The sequence below is a fragment of the Zootoca vivipara genome, chromosome 7, assembly GCF_963506605.1.
Source record: "Zootoca vivipara chromosome 7, rZooViv1.1, whole genome shotgun sequence".
In the NCBI taxonomy this organism is placed as follows: Eukaryota; Metazoa; Chordata; class Lepidosauria; order Squamata; family Lacertidae; genus Zootoca; species Zootoca vivipara.
Window position 1 is genome coordinate 94,932,395 of NC_083282.1, and position 15,323 is coordinate 94,947,717.

Sequence of the window (15,323 nt, forward strand, 5' to 3'; positions counted from 1 at the left end):
TGTGCCTCATGATTTTTTTCACGGAACAAGTGTGCCGTGGCCCAAAAAAGGTTGAGAAACACTGATCTAGTCCAATAAGCAGCTGCCCCATACAGGGATCGAACCTGCAACCTTGCCGTTGTCAGCACCACACTCTAACCAAATGAGCTACCCAGCTATCCAAATAGCTCACTTTTTTGCAAAGCTTAAATTACTTGACTATTACTTGCTTTGTTTAACAACGCAAGACTTAACCACAACCTGTGCCTGAATATTTACTTTTTTTATTTATTAAATTTTTACATTGCCTTTCATCCGTAGATGTCAGGGTGGTTCACAGCATAAAGATACAAGATAAAAACATGAAAAATGTAATAAAAACAAAAGCAAAACAATAGCACCCCCCCCACACACAAACACATTAAAAAAAATATTCAGGATAATCAAAGAGACCATGGCTTGTATTTCCAAAGTTTGCTTTCCAGCTGTTCTTTCCTCCTGCCTCTATCTCCTGGCAAGCACCTGCTGCTAGATAGCCTATCAAGCCACAAATAACAAACCATAGCTTCAGACGGTTGCTTGTTGGCAGGAAACAACCCATAGTTAAGCCTCTGGCCAGGTCTAAGCCTTAATCTAATAAACCACAGTTCACTTTAGGTGCAAATGAGGCAACAAGAAACAAAACTGGAGGGCCAAATTTCAAAGCAGGAAGGAAGACTTTAGGGCTGAGTGCCTCCTCCTGAAAATGCAGGCCTGATTTCATTCTCTCATGGGATGTTTCTCGGGCAAGGAGTGCCCCTGGGGCTGCTTCCAGTGTGGCACACGGGGACTCATTTGGACCATGGGGATGGGGATGGGGGAATGAGCAGTTCCTTGCAAGTGCGCTGGGGTTCACTGGGTAACTTGCTGAAACCCAGCAAGGAAGCATTAAAGGAATGGGTCCCAGTTAGAGAGAAGACTTCTACCTGTGGCAATCAGCAATCACACAAACAGGGAGATGCTTGCAGGTAGGAAAATAACAAAGCCGCTTATTGTCATACCTACATACTTGGATAGAAACGTTCCTGGTTCTAGTCCAACTGACTTGCCTGTGGTGTTATTTTATTCAATACGCTGGCTCCTCCTGTGATCTCCTGGAGGAACGTTCCAGCCGGGGGTGTCTTACCCATAGAGGCTAGTGGCGCGGGGTGCCAGGGCACCAAGTTCTATCTGGAGGGCACCAGGGAAGAGGCGGAGGCTGGACGCGGCACCTCCTGGCATCAGCTTGCCACCCTCGCTCGCCTCCGCCATGCTGTGCCAAAGCAGCGCTGCGCACAGAGCCTCCACCTGCCGTGGCACCGTCCTTCCTAACAAAAAAGGTTGACAACTCTGGGAAATGGGGGTGGGGGCGCCGGAGGGAGCTTTGCACCATGGTGCTGGATATGCTTGGGACGGCCCTGGTTCCAGCATGACCTCTCGAGGTCTGAGAGGAGTGTGAGAAGGCAGAGGAAGCTGAAAGCTCACTGCAACCGGAGAGGTATCAGTCTAACCAACAAAGAGACAGTAAGAGAGGTCAGCCTAGAAATAAAAGTACAAGGATAGTCTGGGAATCTGAAGGTCCATATCTGTCTCAGCACTCAAACTTCCAAGAGGGCGCCAACCTCTTGCGGGGCTTGTTGGCCCTTTCTTCTTCCCCTGCCTTGGGCCTGACTTTCTGCCCATCCGTTCCCTCTTGCAGTGTCAGCCTGGTCCCCATCAGAGGGGAAGCTGCAGAGCAAGGAGAAGATGGTGGCCCCCCAGCAGTAGGGTTCCCATGTCTGGGAAATCTCAGACATGTCCTCTTTTGGGGAGCCAACATGCCCATCTGGGAGGATTTTTACATTTTAAGGGAAATCTCCAGGTTTGGGGAGTTAGTTAGTTAGTTAGTTAGTGTTATGTACTGAGCTGAATCATTGAACAATAGGATCCAGAATCAGCAGTCTGATTGGCCACGCAGACTCTCTCAGCAGGCTACCACTACCAGAAACAGGCCGACTATGAGCTGAATAAAGAGCATGAAATTCACTCTCGACTCCGAGTATATTTCAGTTAGTTAGTTAGTTAGTTAGTTAGTTAGTTAGTTAGTTAGTTAGTGGTTTCTTGGTTTTTTCAGACTCAGGCGCAGACATGGGCTCCTCTGCACACCACTGCCGCTGCCAACCTGAGACAGGGAAAGAGGCACAAGGGCATGGCAGTGGCGACCCTGCATGCCTCTTTCCCCAGCTTGGGCTGGCAGCAGCTTGGTCTGTCCTCTTTTTTGCTCTTCAAGTTATGGCAAGCCTTCCCAGCAGCAAGATCCACTTCCTACCCCTCGTGGAAAGTGGGGCGTCACAGCCAGCACCCTCCGGGCCTCTCGTGGAGGAGGCACAGCAGCAAGTCTTATTGCAAACTGTATCATGGAACAGGACACACCTGCAGCCCGGGAAACTTTGCAAAGCCATTTTCACTTTGCTTCTGTCTTCCTTAGACCCGAAATTCCCAGCCCAATGCCAGTTAGGGCAAGTGCTTAAAGGACAGTAGACCCTGCCTTCATCTGAAAGCTGAGCCACAGCTGCAAGAGTTGCTTCTGGCCAATATCACTTGGCTTGTCATTGCACTAACTGACATGCCTCCAGTAGCTCTACCGCAAAATGTGGAAATAACCCCAGTCCCTAACAGTTGTGCCGATGAAGTATCTTTCAGGCAATGTCCGTTTCCTGCCACTAGGTGGCTGCACTGCGGAGGCTAACCATTTCCTAAAGGTTGGTCTTTCCTTAGTTGGTCTTTAAGGTGCTACTGAATGAATTTTTTTATTTTACTTCGACCCAGACCAACACGGCTACCTACCTGTAACCATTTCCTAAAGGGGCAGAGCTGTTCCCTCCCTGCTCTTCTGGCACTGGGAAAATGAAGAAGTAAAACTTCAGAAGTGAAACTTGCATAAGTAAAAAGGGACCCAAGTTGGTGGTGGGGGTCATTTGGTTAAGGATTTATGATCCCCTCTGTTTAAAAAACCTCCCAATAGGGAGAGTCCACCACCTTCCAAGGTCATCCATTCCATCATTGAACAGCTCTTACCGCCAGAAAGTTCTTCCCAAGCTTTAGTCGGAATCTCCCTTCTTGTAATTTTTGAAGCCATTGGTTTGAGTCCTGCCCTCCAGAGCTGAAAAAAACAAGCTTGCTCCCACTTCCATGTGAAAGCCCTTGAGATATTTGAGGATGGCTCTCCTATCTCCTCTCAGTCTCCTCTTATGCAGGCCAGACATACCCAACTCTCTCAACTGTTCCTCATAAGGCTTGGTTTCCAGACCCTTGATCATCCTGGCCACCCTCCTCTGCTCACCTTCCAGCTTGTCAACATCCTCCTTAAATCGTGGCGCCCAGAACTGGACATAGTATTCCAGGTGTGTTCTGACCAAGGCAGATCAGAGCGGTACTACGATATCACTTCCCTTGATCTGGACTCCACTTTTGATCCAGAAGTTTCGTGCCCAGATCAAGAGAAGGAGTAGTGCCACTGGTATATGCTAAGATGTCCCGAGGAAGCAACAGACCAAATCCACATCAATCTGGTAGGAATGCTGGAAGCTGCCTTGGACCGTCCATGTAGCACTATTTGTCACCAACACTGACTGGCAGCAGCAGTGGCTCTCCTAAGCTCCAAGGATGCTGCATAGGGGACTGTGGCCGAGGGCTGTCAGCAAATTAGCTGCAAGCACAACCCAGCTACGTGACACTGAAGAGGCTAAACCTTCTCATAAAAAGGAATGTGTGACTCACCTGTCTCAACAGACCAGGGTCACACCTCTGGAGTTTTCCAAGTGGCCACAAATTCTTAAATTGCAGGGAAGGTTTTGCTGATCATGGACGTATAGATATAGGGTTGGAAGGGACCCTGAGGATCATTTCGTCCAGCCCCCTGCAAGCAAGAATATGCATCTGTCTCTCATGGGGATTGAACCTGCAGCCTTGGTGTTATCAGCACCGCATTCAAACCAATTGAGCTATCCTTGGTGGTCAAGGTCTGGAGATGATCCAGACCCGAAAGGGAGGAGTGCAGTTAGCCACCCATAGCAGAGACACGCAGCTTGACCTCAGTAACCCAGGAAGGTCCACCTGGCTTCTCTAAGCACTAGAGGGCTTTCCGCCTAAGAACCAAGAGAGAGAAGCGAGACGATAGCCAACTCCAAGTCTCTGAAGGGCTGCCACATGGAAGATGGAGCAAGCTTGTTTTCTGCTGCTGCTGCTGCTGCTCCAGAGGGGAAGATCTGAACCAAAGGATTAAAATGGCAAGGAAGGAGATTCCGACTCAACATTAGGAAGGGCTTTCTGACGGCTGTTTGACCATGGTGGAATGGACGGTTTCAGAAGGTGATGGACTCTCCTTCGTTGGAGATTTTCAGGCAGAGTTTGGGTGGCCACCTGCTAGGGGCTCCTGAGCTGTGATTCCTGTGCTGCAGGGGGTTGGACTAGATGACCCTTGAGGATCCCTTCCAACTCTCTGATTCTATGATTCTATGAGTAAGTGTGCCTTGCCCTTCCTAGGAGGCCAACTAGTTTGCTTCTCTGGAGTTCTGAACTCCTTGCCCTGTTTGTGGACTCTTCAACCTGGGCTGCTTCTCCCAGCCCTGCTTTCCCTGGAATCTAGCGTGAGCATAGTGGCTGCTGTGAGCCTGTAAATACAGTATCGAGCACCTGCTGCTTCAGTAACGATCTCTCCTTTACTCTTAAGTAAGAGCCTCTGTCCTCATGGTCTGGGCAGGGAGTGGGACAGCAGAGAGGGGGGGGGGGAGAGAGGGGGGAGAGAGAGGTGGGGGGAGAGAGAGGGAGCTCTCTAACAACCGACACTAAGCAGGTCCAAAAATCACTCAACAACCATTTCAAATAAGCTTGGCACATTATTCTTCCACGACCACTGGTGCCCACTCTGAAACTCTGCCTTTCCTCACCCCCAATAACTCGGGGGGAGGGAGGCTGCTGCCTTACAGCTTTACAGGGATGATGTTCTGGATATGCTGCTCCAGCGAAGCGGACACGGAGCAATGGATTCAAACTTCAAGAAAGAAGGTTCCACCTAAACATTAGGAAGAACTTCCTGACAGTAAGAGCTGTTCGGCAGTGGAATTTGCTGCCAAGGAGTGTGGTGGAGTCTCCTTCTTTGGAGGTCTTTAAGCAGAGGCTTGACAGGCATATGTCAAGAATGCTTTGGTGGTGTTTCCTGCTTGGCAGGGGGTTGGACTGGATGGCCCTTGTGGTCTCTTCCAACTCTATGATTCTATGATTCTATATGTCCTGAAAGAGGGCAAAGGAATGTCTCTACTGGCACCTTAAAGTCCACCCCATTGCCCTCTCTGTCTTGTGGGGCATTTCCTCTTCCGCAGCACCTGCAGCCACCAAGTCTAGGCTCTCTCCTTCCTAAGAGCATAAGGAGATCCTGCTGGATCAGGCCAATGGTCCCCCTAGGCCAGCATCCTGTTCTCCAGCGGCCGGCCAGGTGTCTGAATGGGAAACCCACAAGTGGGAAGCCCTTAACCCCTGGCCAACACAGGTAAGAGCCATTCCTTGGGCTTCCAGGTTGCTGATGGCAAACCACCTGGCCTGGGCTGTGCTTCTCAGGAAAGATCGGCCCCTGGGTCTGAGCCTGCTCTCTTGAGCCTCCAGCTTCCTGGTTCGCACCAGGGCCAGGGCTGTTACCTGATCCGATTGTGCAATGGAAGGAGGGGGGAGCTGGGCTCACCTTGTTCTCCAGTCATCGCCCAGGAACCTCTCTTCGCCCTCCCCACCTCCCTGCCTCCCTGGGCCTCAGCCAGCCACACCTGAGAGAGTTTAAAGCTTGGCCTGCAGCAGCCAGAGACCACAACACCTTCTCTGCGAGCAGCATCACCATGGAGCTCAGGAATAGCAGCTGCCGCCCCCTCTTCATCCTCCTCCTCCTCATCTCCCTGGTGGGGCTTCTCACAGCCTCAACTCAGCTGATAGACACACCTGGGCAGAACGTTACAGGTGGGTGTGAGCGGGTGGCAGTCCCTAGGAGAGAAAGGCCAGCACCTCCAGCCTGGTCCAGCTGGACGAAGGACCAGAAGGGCCAAAGCTCAGCGGGGGGGGGGTATCTGCCTTGCAAACAGAAAGACCCACCTTCTCAATCCCTGGTTGCATTTCCAGGTAGAACTGGGAGCTACCTCTACCTGGAATCTTGGAGGCCTGCCGCCAGTCCAGCACCCAACAGCTCTTAGCCTCAGAAAGCTCTTCCTGATATTTAGTCAGAAACTCCTTTCCTATAACTTGAAGTCGTTAGTTCAGATCTTACCTTCTTACCCTCTGGAGCAGCAGAAAACAAGCTTGTTCCATCTCCCATATCATTTAGATATTTGAAGATGGCTACCATCGAACTGTAGAGCTGGAAGGGACCCCAAGGGTCCTCTAGTCCAACCCCCTGCAAGGCAGGAATCTTAGCCCAAGCATCCATGACAGGTGGCCATCCAACCTCTGCTTCGAAGCCTCCAAGGAAGGAGAGTCCACAACCTCCTGAGGGAGACAGTTCAACAGCCAAACAGCTTTTAAAGCCCCAAAGTTCTTTGTAATGTTTACTTCTCTTTGCCTTTTCCAGTTGCTGCAGAGAAAGGCGGCACATGCCCCAACGTGACAATGGCGACGGCCCATGGAAACTGCACAGAAGAGTGCCAGTCTGATGCCAGCTGTGCGGGGACAGAGAAATGCTGCTGGACGGGCTGCGGGGCCTCTTGCCGTCTCCCAAACGGTAACACTTGCCCTCCTTTGCCCCCTGCAATTCTCCTGCCCCCAGGGCCCAGTCTCAGGTGGGCCTCTGCCTCAAGGCCAAGTTCATAGACTGTAGAGCTGGAAGGGGCAAGAGTCGCACTTTAAGGTGCTGGATGCAACGTGGGGGAAGAGCTGTGACGGGAGGGAAGTTGCCCATGGTGCCAGGGGGGCCCAGCTGTGGCACTGTCTCCAGGCAGGAGAGTGTCCAGCAAAAGCATGCCCAATGGGCAGATTGTAACTCGGGCTAACAGCATTTGCTGGCAAGGTGCCAGAGAGATGACTGGGCTGCAGCTCCCACCAAGCAACTCCTGATGGGTGAAGCATTCCTGCAAGAACTTCCTGACAGTAAGAGCTGTTCGGCAGTGGAATTTGCTGCCAAGGAGTGTGGTGGAGTCTCCTCCTTTGGAGGTCTTTAAGCAGAGACTTGACATGCATATGTCAAGAATGCTTTGGTGGTGTTTCCTGCTTGGCAGGGGGTTGGACTGGATGGCCCTTGTGGTCTCTTCCTACTCTATGATTCTAGGAGCACAATCCAGATTCTGCTCCTTCTGTGGGATGAGGGAGGGGGCAGGGAGGGAGGGGGAGCTGTGCAGGAGCTGGCCTGAAACCCGCCTGGAATTCTGCCAAGAGAGCATGCAAGCCCCTTCTCTGGGCAATGCCTGCAAATTGTAGCATCAGACAAGGGTCATTCATTCCAATCCCCGGCAATGCAGGATTTTTTTTGCCCAATGTGGGCCTCGAACCCACGGCCCTGAGATTAGGAGTCTGGTGCTCTCCCTCTCTCCCCATGCAGATAAACCTGGCTTCTGCCCTCCGGATCCCCCTATCATATCACTGATAGGCGTCTGCAGGGATCAGTGCAGGGAGGACTCCGATTGTCCGATGGACAGGAAGTGCTGCATGGGCGGCTGCAAGAAATGGAACTGTGTCCCTCCCAGGGACCAAGGTAAGTGAGGGGCATTTCTGAGTGGTGGGTCTTCACAGGCTGGAGGTCTCAGTGAACCTGTCTCCATTGATTGCTCCTGGTTTCTCGTTTTGCTGGTCTCATGTTCATTTCTGCGGTATTATTTTCTTAAGTCCTCTTGGAAATTCGTCAACACTTTAGGGCAAGTTTCTCCGAATATGAACACCTTTGAATGTGATTTTGCCTGAGATGCCCACTTTTGCAATCTGATGGAGCCTCCTTCGCAGCTAGCAGGTGAAGCAAAGACAGAGAATTCCTAGGACTCAGACATATGGCTGCAAACAAAATGTTTTAAGTGTGTTGCAAAGTGCAATATACAATTGTAACACTAGATGGTGAAAGTGAGCTATGGCAAATTCAATGTAATTTTCAAAACTTTTTTTTTTAAAAAAAGCATTTTCACAACGTTGCTTTTACATGTGTGTAGATTCCACCCTAGTCCACTGAGTAGACCTTGCCCGACAAGCAAAGTAGAGAGCTTAAAACTATATTCATGCCGGATAAGGCTAGGGATGGTCATGCGAGATCTCACAGAAACTCATATGGCGCCTGCAAGATCATGTCTGAGCTTTGCAGATCCAGCATGCTGAGCAGACCTTGCCCCCAGCACTCCACCCCCGTACTCCTGCAAAGCAGATAGTTTAAAAGCTCAGGGTAACCCAAGTAGACCTGGTAAGAAATGAGCTTCTCCATTTTGCTTGGGTTTAACTTGTGAAATGTCAACCATCCTACCTTCAACCGCAAACAGTTGAAGTAACCACTCAAGTTAAACATGTGTAAGATGCTATTGTACTGTATACCATATGCAACTGAAATAATCCCCTGTTCACTTCCCTTTCTGTCCCCTTCCTGTAAGGTGTCTCTCCCTTGTAAAGGGCGCAGCCCACGGGACAAGCACATGTCAAACACCATCTATAGAGATGGTGCTGTGTGTCTTGCCAAATGCAAGGTGGTTCTTTTAAAATGAGATTCAGAAGTGATACAAAACACAAGTGAGTGAGTGAGAAGACTGAAGATTTTATTCTAAACAGCAAGCATTATATACATGCCAAGCAAGCACCTCGACCTGCCACTTGGAAGCCCTCAAGAAGCGGCCAAGTGACTCCCCCAGGTAGCCTCAGTTTGCATGGCCCCGCAGCCATCAGTCTGTGCACGAGCTTCTCAGACTCTGCCCAACATCGTCGGATTTCTAGCTAGCTAGCCAGCCTGTTAGCCTGCATGGCTTGCTGGACTGGCAGATAATTCATTAGCCACCCCCTCCCAGTGCCTCCCTTTCTCCAAACAATGTCCGACATCACAGAAGTGGTGTGTGCATGCACATGAAAGCTCATACCAATGACAAACTTAGTTGGTCTCTAAGGGATGCGGGTGGCGCTGTGGGTTAAACCACAGAGCCTAGGGCATGCCGATCAGAAGGTCGGCGGTTCGAATCCCCGCAACGGGGTGAGTTCCCGTTGTTCAGTCCCAGCTCCTGCCAACCTAGCAGTTCGAAAGACGTCAAAGTGCAAGTAGATAAATAGGTACCGAGGGAAAGTAAACAGCATTTCTGTGCGCTGCTCTGGTTCGCCAGAAGCGGCTTTGTCATGCTGGCCACAGGACCCGGAAACTGTACGCCGGCTCCCTCGGCCAATAATGCGAGATGAGCGCCACAACCCCAGAGTCGGTCACGAACTGGACCTAACGGTCAGGGGTCCCTTTACCTTTAAGGTGCTACTGGAAGGAATTTTTTTATTTTGTTTCGACTACGCAAGACCAACACGGCTACCTACCTGTAACTACAACATCAAAGAAGGTACCCGGCACTATCGCTTCCTTCCAACAGATTAAGACATTAAAGGCTGTTTCTCAGCCATCAAAGAGTTTAACAAGAGCTAGGGAAGGGGAAAGGAACAGAAGGGTAACCATGACAGATCACTTACCATAACTCCTCGAAATACAAATATCTTCTGGATAGGTTGCCCATACACTGTGTTGTGCACCTCCCGCAAAGTTATGCTCCCTAATCATCCCTCTCTCATCTTCCCTTCACAGATCCAGCAGCAGCCGAGAATCCATGGAACACCTGAAGCAGGGGAACCCTCCACAGACCCCAACCCCAGGGCCATGACAACCACTGGCCTCCCTCATCTCTTGGCACTTGGTCGCCTCTTCACCTACGCCATGTTGGTTGGAGTCCCTCACCCACTTTCGCAGTCAAACTCTCCCTCTGCACAGCAGTCCTTCTGTGCTGTGCACATGCCCCTCTGTGCCCTGTGTTTCCTGCTAACTATGGAGTTGAAGAAACTCTTCAAAACATGAGCTGCCAGGCACCTCAGGTTTAGCAAAGTCATCTTGCAAATGAGCTGAGTTTTCGCAAAGCTTGCCGAGACGCTGAGATGCCTTGTAAAAGTGCTTTGCTTTGGTCGAACAACCAGCACTGTCCTCTTTTTAGCACCAGCTGAAAACATTGTTATTTTGACAAGCATTCCCAGATATGTAGAATGTTGACATGTGTTTTAATGTGTTCTTAGTTTATCAATGATTTTAATTGTCTGGAATGTTTAAAATAGCTGTTTTTAACTTCTTCCTTTTATTACTGGCTATATATATATATTTGTAAACCATTTTGAGGTTTTTGTGTTGTTGTTTTTTACAATCAAGTGGAGTGTGGATTTTATGAAATAAAAATCAAAAATAAGACAAGTGACTCAGCTTTTGCAATACTTAAGTTATATGACCATTGCACCATTTAGGAGATCTTTATCATCCAATAGCACCTGAGATCCATTTGAAGAAAGTAATACTTTTGGGGCAATGCAAGCTGAAGGCAGAGGGGAGGAGCAAAGAATTGAAACCCTTCATAGAACAGGGCACATATCCAGATCAAGCCTGCAGAACCTATAATCCTGTGTTTTCACCTCCCTCTGCACCCAGCACAGAAGCCTTAGAGAAGGTAGTAGGTGAGAATTGGGAGATCCTGGGGGGCCAAATGAGGAGCTCCCAAGGGCCACCATTGGAGGCAGCCATGCTTCTGAATCCCAGTCGCTGGAAGCCTCAAGAGAGAGGGGGCTCTTGTGCTCAAATCCTGCTTGCGGGTTTCCATTTGGGGCAGCTGGTTGGCCACTGTGAGAGCAGGAGGCTGGTCTAGGTGGGCCCCCTTTGGCCTGATCCAGCAAATGCTCTTTTTAGTTTCTTCTGTCACAAATAGTCCAGGGGCCGGAAGTACCAAATCCCTATCAGAGGCTGAATATAGCCAAGGATCCTGCCCACTTCCTCAGGTGTCTGACATTATTTAGAAAAGTCATCTCATGAAAATCAGTCCAGAGAAGGTCAGGGGCATATAATAATAATAATAATAATAATAATAATAATAATAATAATAATAATAAAAAATACTCCGTACACGTGGTTGGGGTTCCCCAGCCAGTCTGGGGGGGCTCCCAACAGAATATTAAAAACACGATTAAACACCAAACATTAAAAACTTCCCTAAACAGGGCTGCCTTCAGATGTCTCCCAAAAGTCAGACAGCCTTTGCTATTGACAATGGCTATGTCAAGAGTGGAAATGGTGCAATCCATTGCGTCCGTCCATGCACAGAAGCTGCGTAACTGTCACAAGGAGGTTCTAATACTTCTCCTGATGCCTTCCAGATGTTTTGGCTCATGGGCAGCAGGTTAGGGGTCTTGGTTGAACATAAACTGAACATGTGAGTCTACAGTGTGATGCAGCAGCAGCAAAATGAGTTGTCTGCAATTCCAGGCTGCGTCAACAGAAGTCTAGTGTCCCAATCAAGGGAAGTAAGAGTACCATTCTATTCTGCCTTGTCAGACCACACACGGAGTCCTGGGTCCAGTTCTGGGCGCCACAATTGAAGACAAGCTGGACCATGCGAAGAGGAGGGCAACCAAGGGTCTGGAAATCAAGCCTTATGAGGAATGGTTGAAGGAGCTGGGTATGTGTAGCCTGGACAAGAGGAGACTGAGAGGAGATATGAGAGCTACTGGTATCTTCAAATGATTCTGCTCACTGATAATTCATAGAATCATAGAATCATAGAGTTGGAAGAGACCACAAGGGCCATCCAGTCCAACCCCCTGCCGAGCAGGAAACACCATCAAAGCATTCATGACATATGCCTGTCAAGCCTCTGCTTAAAGCCCTCCAAAGAAGGAGAGTCCACCACACTCCTTGGTAGCAAATTCCACTGCCGAACAGCTCTTACTGTCAGGAAGTTCTTCCTAATGTTTAGGTGGAATCTTCTTTCTTGTAGTTTGAATCCATTGCTCCCTGTCCGCTTCTCTGGAACAGCAGAAAACAACCTTTCTCCCTCCTCTATATGACATCCTTTTATATATTTGAACATGGCTATCATATCACCCCTTAACCTTCTCTTCTCCAGGCTAAACATACCCAGCTCCCTAAGCCGTTCCTCATAAGGCATCGTTTCCATTTTTTTGAAATTCCATTTCAATTTTTTTGTTTTATCTTTTTTTTGTAAACTGCTCTGAGGTCATTGCTGCCTTTATGCAATCAAGCAGTGTATACGTTTCATGTCATGTCCCTGTATAGGGAAGTTTTTAATGTTTGAAGTTTACATAATTTAATTTTTCATTTTGACAACGTAATAATACTAAATAAATAAGAAGAGAAATGTGTGCCCCACCCCCGAGACCATTCCGTTGTAACTATCCCACCTCCCAAAATTTCAACACCTCTTGCGGTGGTTTGGCCCTTTCCTTTTTTCACAGTACAAAATCTACAAACACCTTCTGGTCATAAATGGTTATAAGGAATCATGCCTACATGGGGTGAAGAGGGCAAATTCTTCCATCGGAGAAAAACAAGCTTTATCTTATGAATTATGGGGTGTCATCAAGCGAGCCAAAAAAGTGGGCATCGACATTTGTTTGGAGTTATTCATGGCCGTGGAAATGCAACAACAAGTTTCCTCTGGTAGCCAAACCGTTTCTCAAAGTGACCCTCCTTGCAGTCTCTGGATCCAGGAACTCTGTTGTGGCAGCTGAATGTCACAAATGGGCCAAGGGACCCAGAGGGTCCCAGATTCTTGTATTATGAGTCGCGATGGAAGGATGCCCTGATCCATTAAAATGAGCCAGAGAAAAGGCAGGAGAAGCAGGACCCGTGATCATGTCCCCCTGTTCTTCAGAAAATCCCTTCCTCCCCCTGGACCTCCTTCTGCCACGCACAAAACCTGCCAGTTCCCAACATGACAGTCTCCACGCAGCCCAGAGACATTCATTTGGGGAGAAGGAAAAGGGGGCAGGGGGAAGAGGCACCAGGGCATATCCTGCTGGTCTCTTTTTATTGGTGGTTGCAATATACCTGCTATGGAAAAGCAGGTTGGACAGTGTTCTCAAAGCTACGAGCATGAGTTTGACCAAACTGCGGGAGGCAGTGCAAGACAGCCTGGCGTGCTATGGTCCGTGGTCCATGGGGTCACGAAGAGTCGGACACAACTAAACGACTAAACAACATGGGAAAGCACCTTTTTTTGAAGGAGGAGGAGGGTTTTTAAAAAATCCACGAGTAAATTAAAAAGATGAATGACTCCTGCTGCTTCTAGAGGAACAGTTCAATGCTGCAGATTTATCATATAAAAAGGAACAGGCCCTGCCTGCAAGTTGACAATCTGAGGGTCAAGCCAGACCCATGGCATTGAATGGTTTTTTTATTTATTTGAAAAAGCACAAATGGTATCAACTGGTGAGGGGGGGGGGACACATGCCCAAAGGCGGATTCTTCTGAATACAAATAGCCCTTCCAGAGTAATCACAGAATCATAGAATTGTAGAGTCAGGAGGGACCCCTGAGGGTCATCTAGTCCAACCCTCTGCAAGGCAGGATTTACAATTAAGGAACTCCTGGCAGTTGGCCATCCTGTGGCAATGTTCAGGGAGGCAGGAGAGGGTATATTGTTTAATTATATCCTTCCCAACTTGTGTTAACAAGTTCTATGATTTAGCAGAGTAACATTCCTCTTTTTATACTTACACAGCGGATAGGTTTGCCAGGCTTGCATAAGCCTCTAAAATAACTTTCCTAGTAATTCCCCTTTTATTCCCTCTTAAAAGAATAGACACAACACAGTCTTGTATATAAGTATATAAAATAGTTTACTCACATTCTGTTCACAGAAGGATCCCAGAAGGCAGACTTGGGTTACAAAATATATACACGTGGAATCTATCCCATAAGGAGATAGTTCCTTTGTCCTCTTAGCCTAAGAAGATGTTGCTTCTTTGACGAATGGAGTCAGAGAGAGAGAGAGAGAGAGAGAGAGAGATGGTGGCATCCGCTGAGGTATTTTGTTACCTGCACAGGTGACATGCAGAGGAAGTCTGTCCCAGCCTAGGAGGAAACAGGAAGTTCCGACTGGCTGGTCCAGACACCCCCTTTTTATGCCCACTCTAGGAATGTTGTATTTGACTGCTCTGTGTTTCACACCCCACATATCCAACCTCTGCTTAAAAACCTCCAGGGAAGGAGAATCCACCACCTTACTTTTTAATATAATTTTTTGGGGGGAATTATACCTGTGGTCTATACCCACTCACATCAATATAAATCAAAGTCATTTCAAACATCCAAATGCCGAGTTCTTTCGGACCCTTAGACCTCCTTCCCTCCCTCCATGGGTTCCATCTTTAAGATTAAAGTTACTGCATCTTTTACTCTTATCTTGCTATTATATAACCATAATTACCATTGCAACAATTCCACATTACAAGCATCTTTACATCCCTGCCAAAGATGTTAACTGTTTACAGTGGTCTTAAAAAAAAAAAAGAATTTACTCCAGTTTTTAGGAAATACTTGATCTACCACCTTCCAAGGGAGTTGCTTCCGCTGCCAAACATTTCTCGCTTTCCGAAAGTTCTTCCTGATGTCTAGTTGCAATTTCCTTTCTTGCGACCTTGAGGGTCCCTTCCAACTCTGCAATTCTATCAGGTGTCAAAGGACTCTACATCTGAGTCCATCTCCTCCTCGCCCAGCCTCTCTGACTGGCACCCAAGAGACCCAGAGCCGGTAGCCCTTCGTTAAGAAATGGCAGACCTGCAGAAGATGGAGCAAGCTTGTTTTCTGCTGCTCTGGAGCGGAGGACCCAAACCAATGGATTCCAAGGACAAGAAAGGAGAATTAAGCTTCCAACTAGACATGAGGAAGAACCTTCTGAAAGCGAGAACCGCTTGATAGCAGAGCTGATCACCTCAGAAGGTGGCGGATTCTCTTCACTGGAGGTTTTCCAACCAAGGTTGGATGGCCAACTGTCAGGAAGTTTCTAGCTGTGATTCCTGCATTGTGGGAAGGGGGTTGGACTAGATGACCCTTGGGGGTACCTTTCAGCTCTTCAATTCCAAGACTGTGGGAGCAACAGCTGTGCAAACTTGGCAAGGTGCTTCTGTGGCCTCTGGCTGGAGGAGTAGAGCTGCATTGTCCTGGAATTCAATAGGCAAAGAGGAAAACCTCTCTTGCTTCTGGACTGCCCCAGGCCTTGGCAACGTGACCCGACTCCGATTCCTCTTGTCCTCCCCTCACTGACAGCAGAGAACAATGGAAAGGCAACCGCTGACAAATGGACACAGCCAGGCAGGAGCACAGCAGA

General features: G+C 48.6%; 1 protein-coding gene across 1 annotated transcript; it reads left to right on the forward strand.

The window, feature by feature from the left end:
* Window positions 1–5,759: 5,759 nt before the first annotated feature.
* On the forward strand, window positions 5,760–10,403 carry LOC118088858 (waprin-Phi1-like). The gene is made up of 4 exons (XM_035123001.2): window positions 5,760–5,979; window positions 6,584–6,733; window positions 7,547–7,699; window positions 9,749–10,403. The coding sequence occupies exons 1-4, from the start codon at window positions 5,862–5,864 to the stop codon at window positions 9,781–9,783; spliced, it is 456 nt and encodes a 151-aa protein (XP_034978892.1). The 5' UTR covers window positions 5,760–5,861; the 3' UTR covers window positions 9,784–10,403.
* The last annotated feature ends 4,920 nt before the right edge of the window (window positions 10,404–15,323 follow it).

What these genes read in the sequence shown, in the direction of transcription:
- LOC118088858 (XM_035123001.2), top strand. Translation starts at nt 5,862, where the DNA reads ATGGAGCTCAGGAATAGCAGCTGCCGCCCCCTCTTCATCCTCCTCCTC. An exon ending in ACCTGGGCAGAACGTTACAG is followed by an intron (nt 5,980 to 6,583) that starts GTGGGTGTGAGC and finishes TGCCTTTTCCAG; the next exon opens with TTGCTGCAGAGAAAGGCGGC. An exon ending in TGTCCCTCCCAGGGACCAAG is followed by an intron (nt 7,700 to 9,748) that starts GTAAGTGAGGGG and finishes TTCCCTTCACAG; the next exon opens with ATCCAGCAGCAGCCGAGAAT.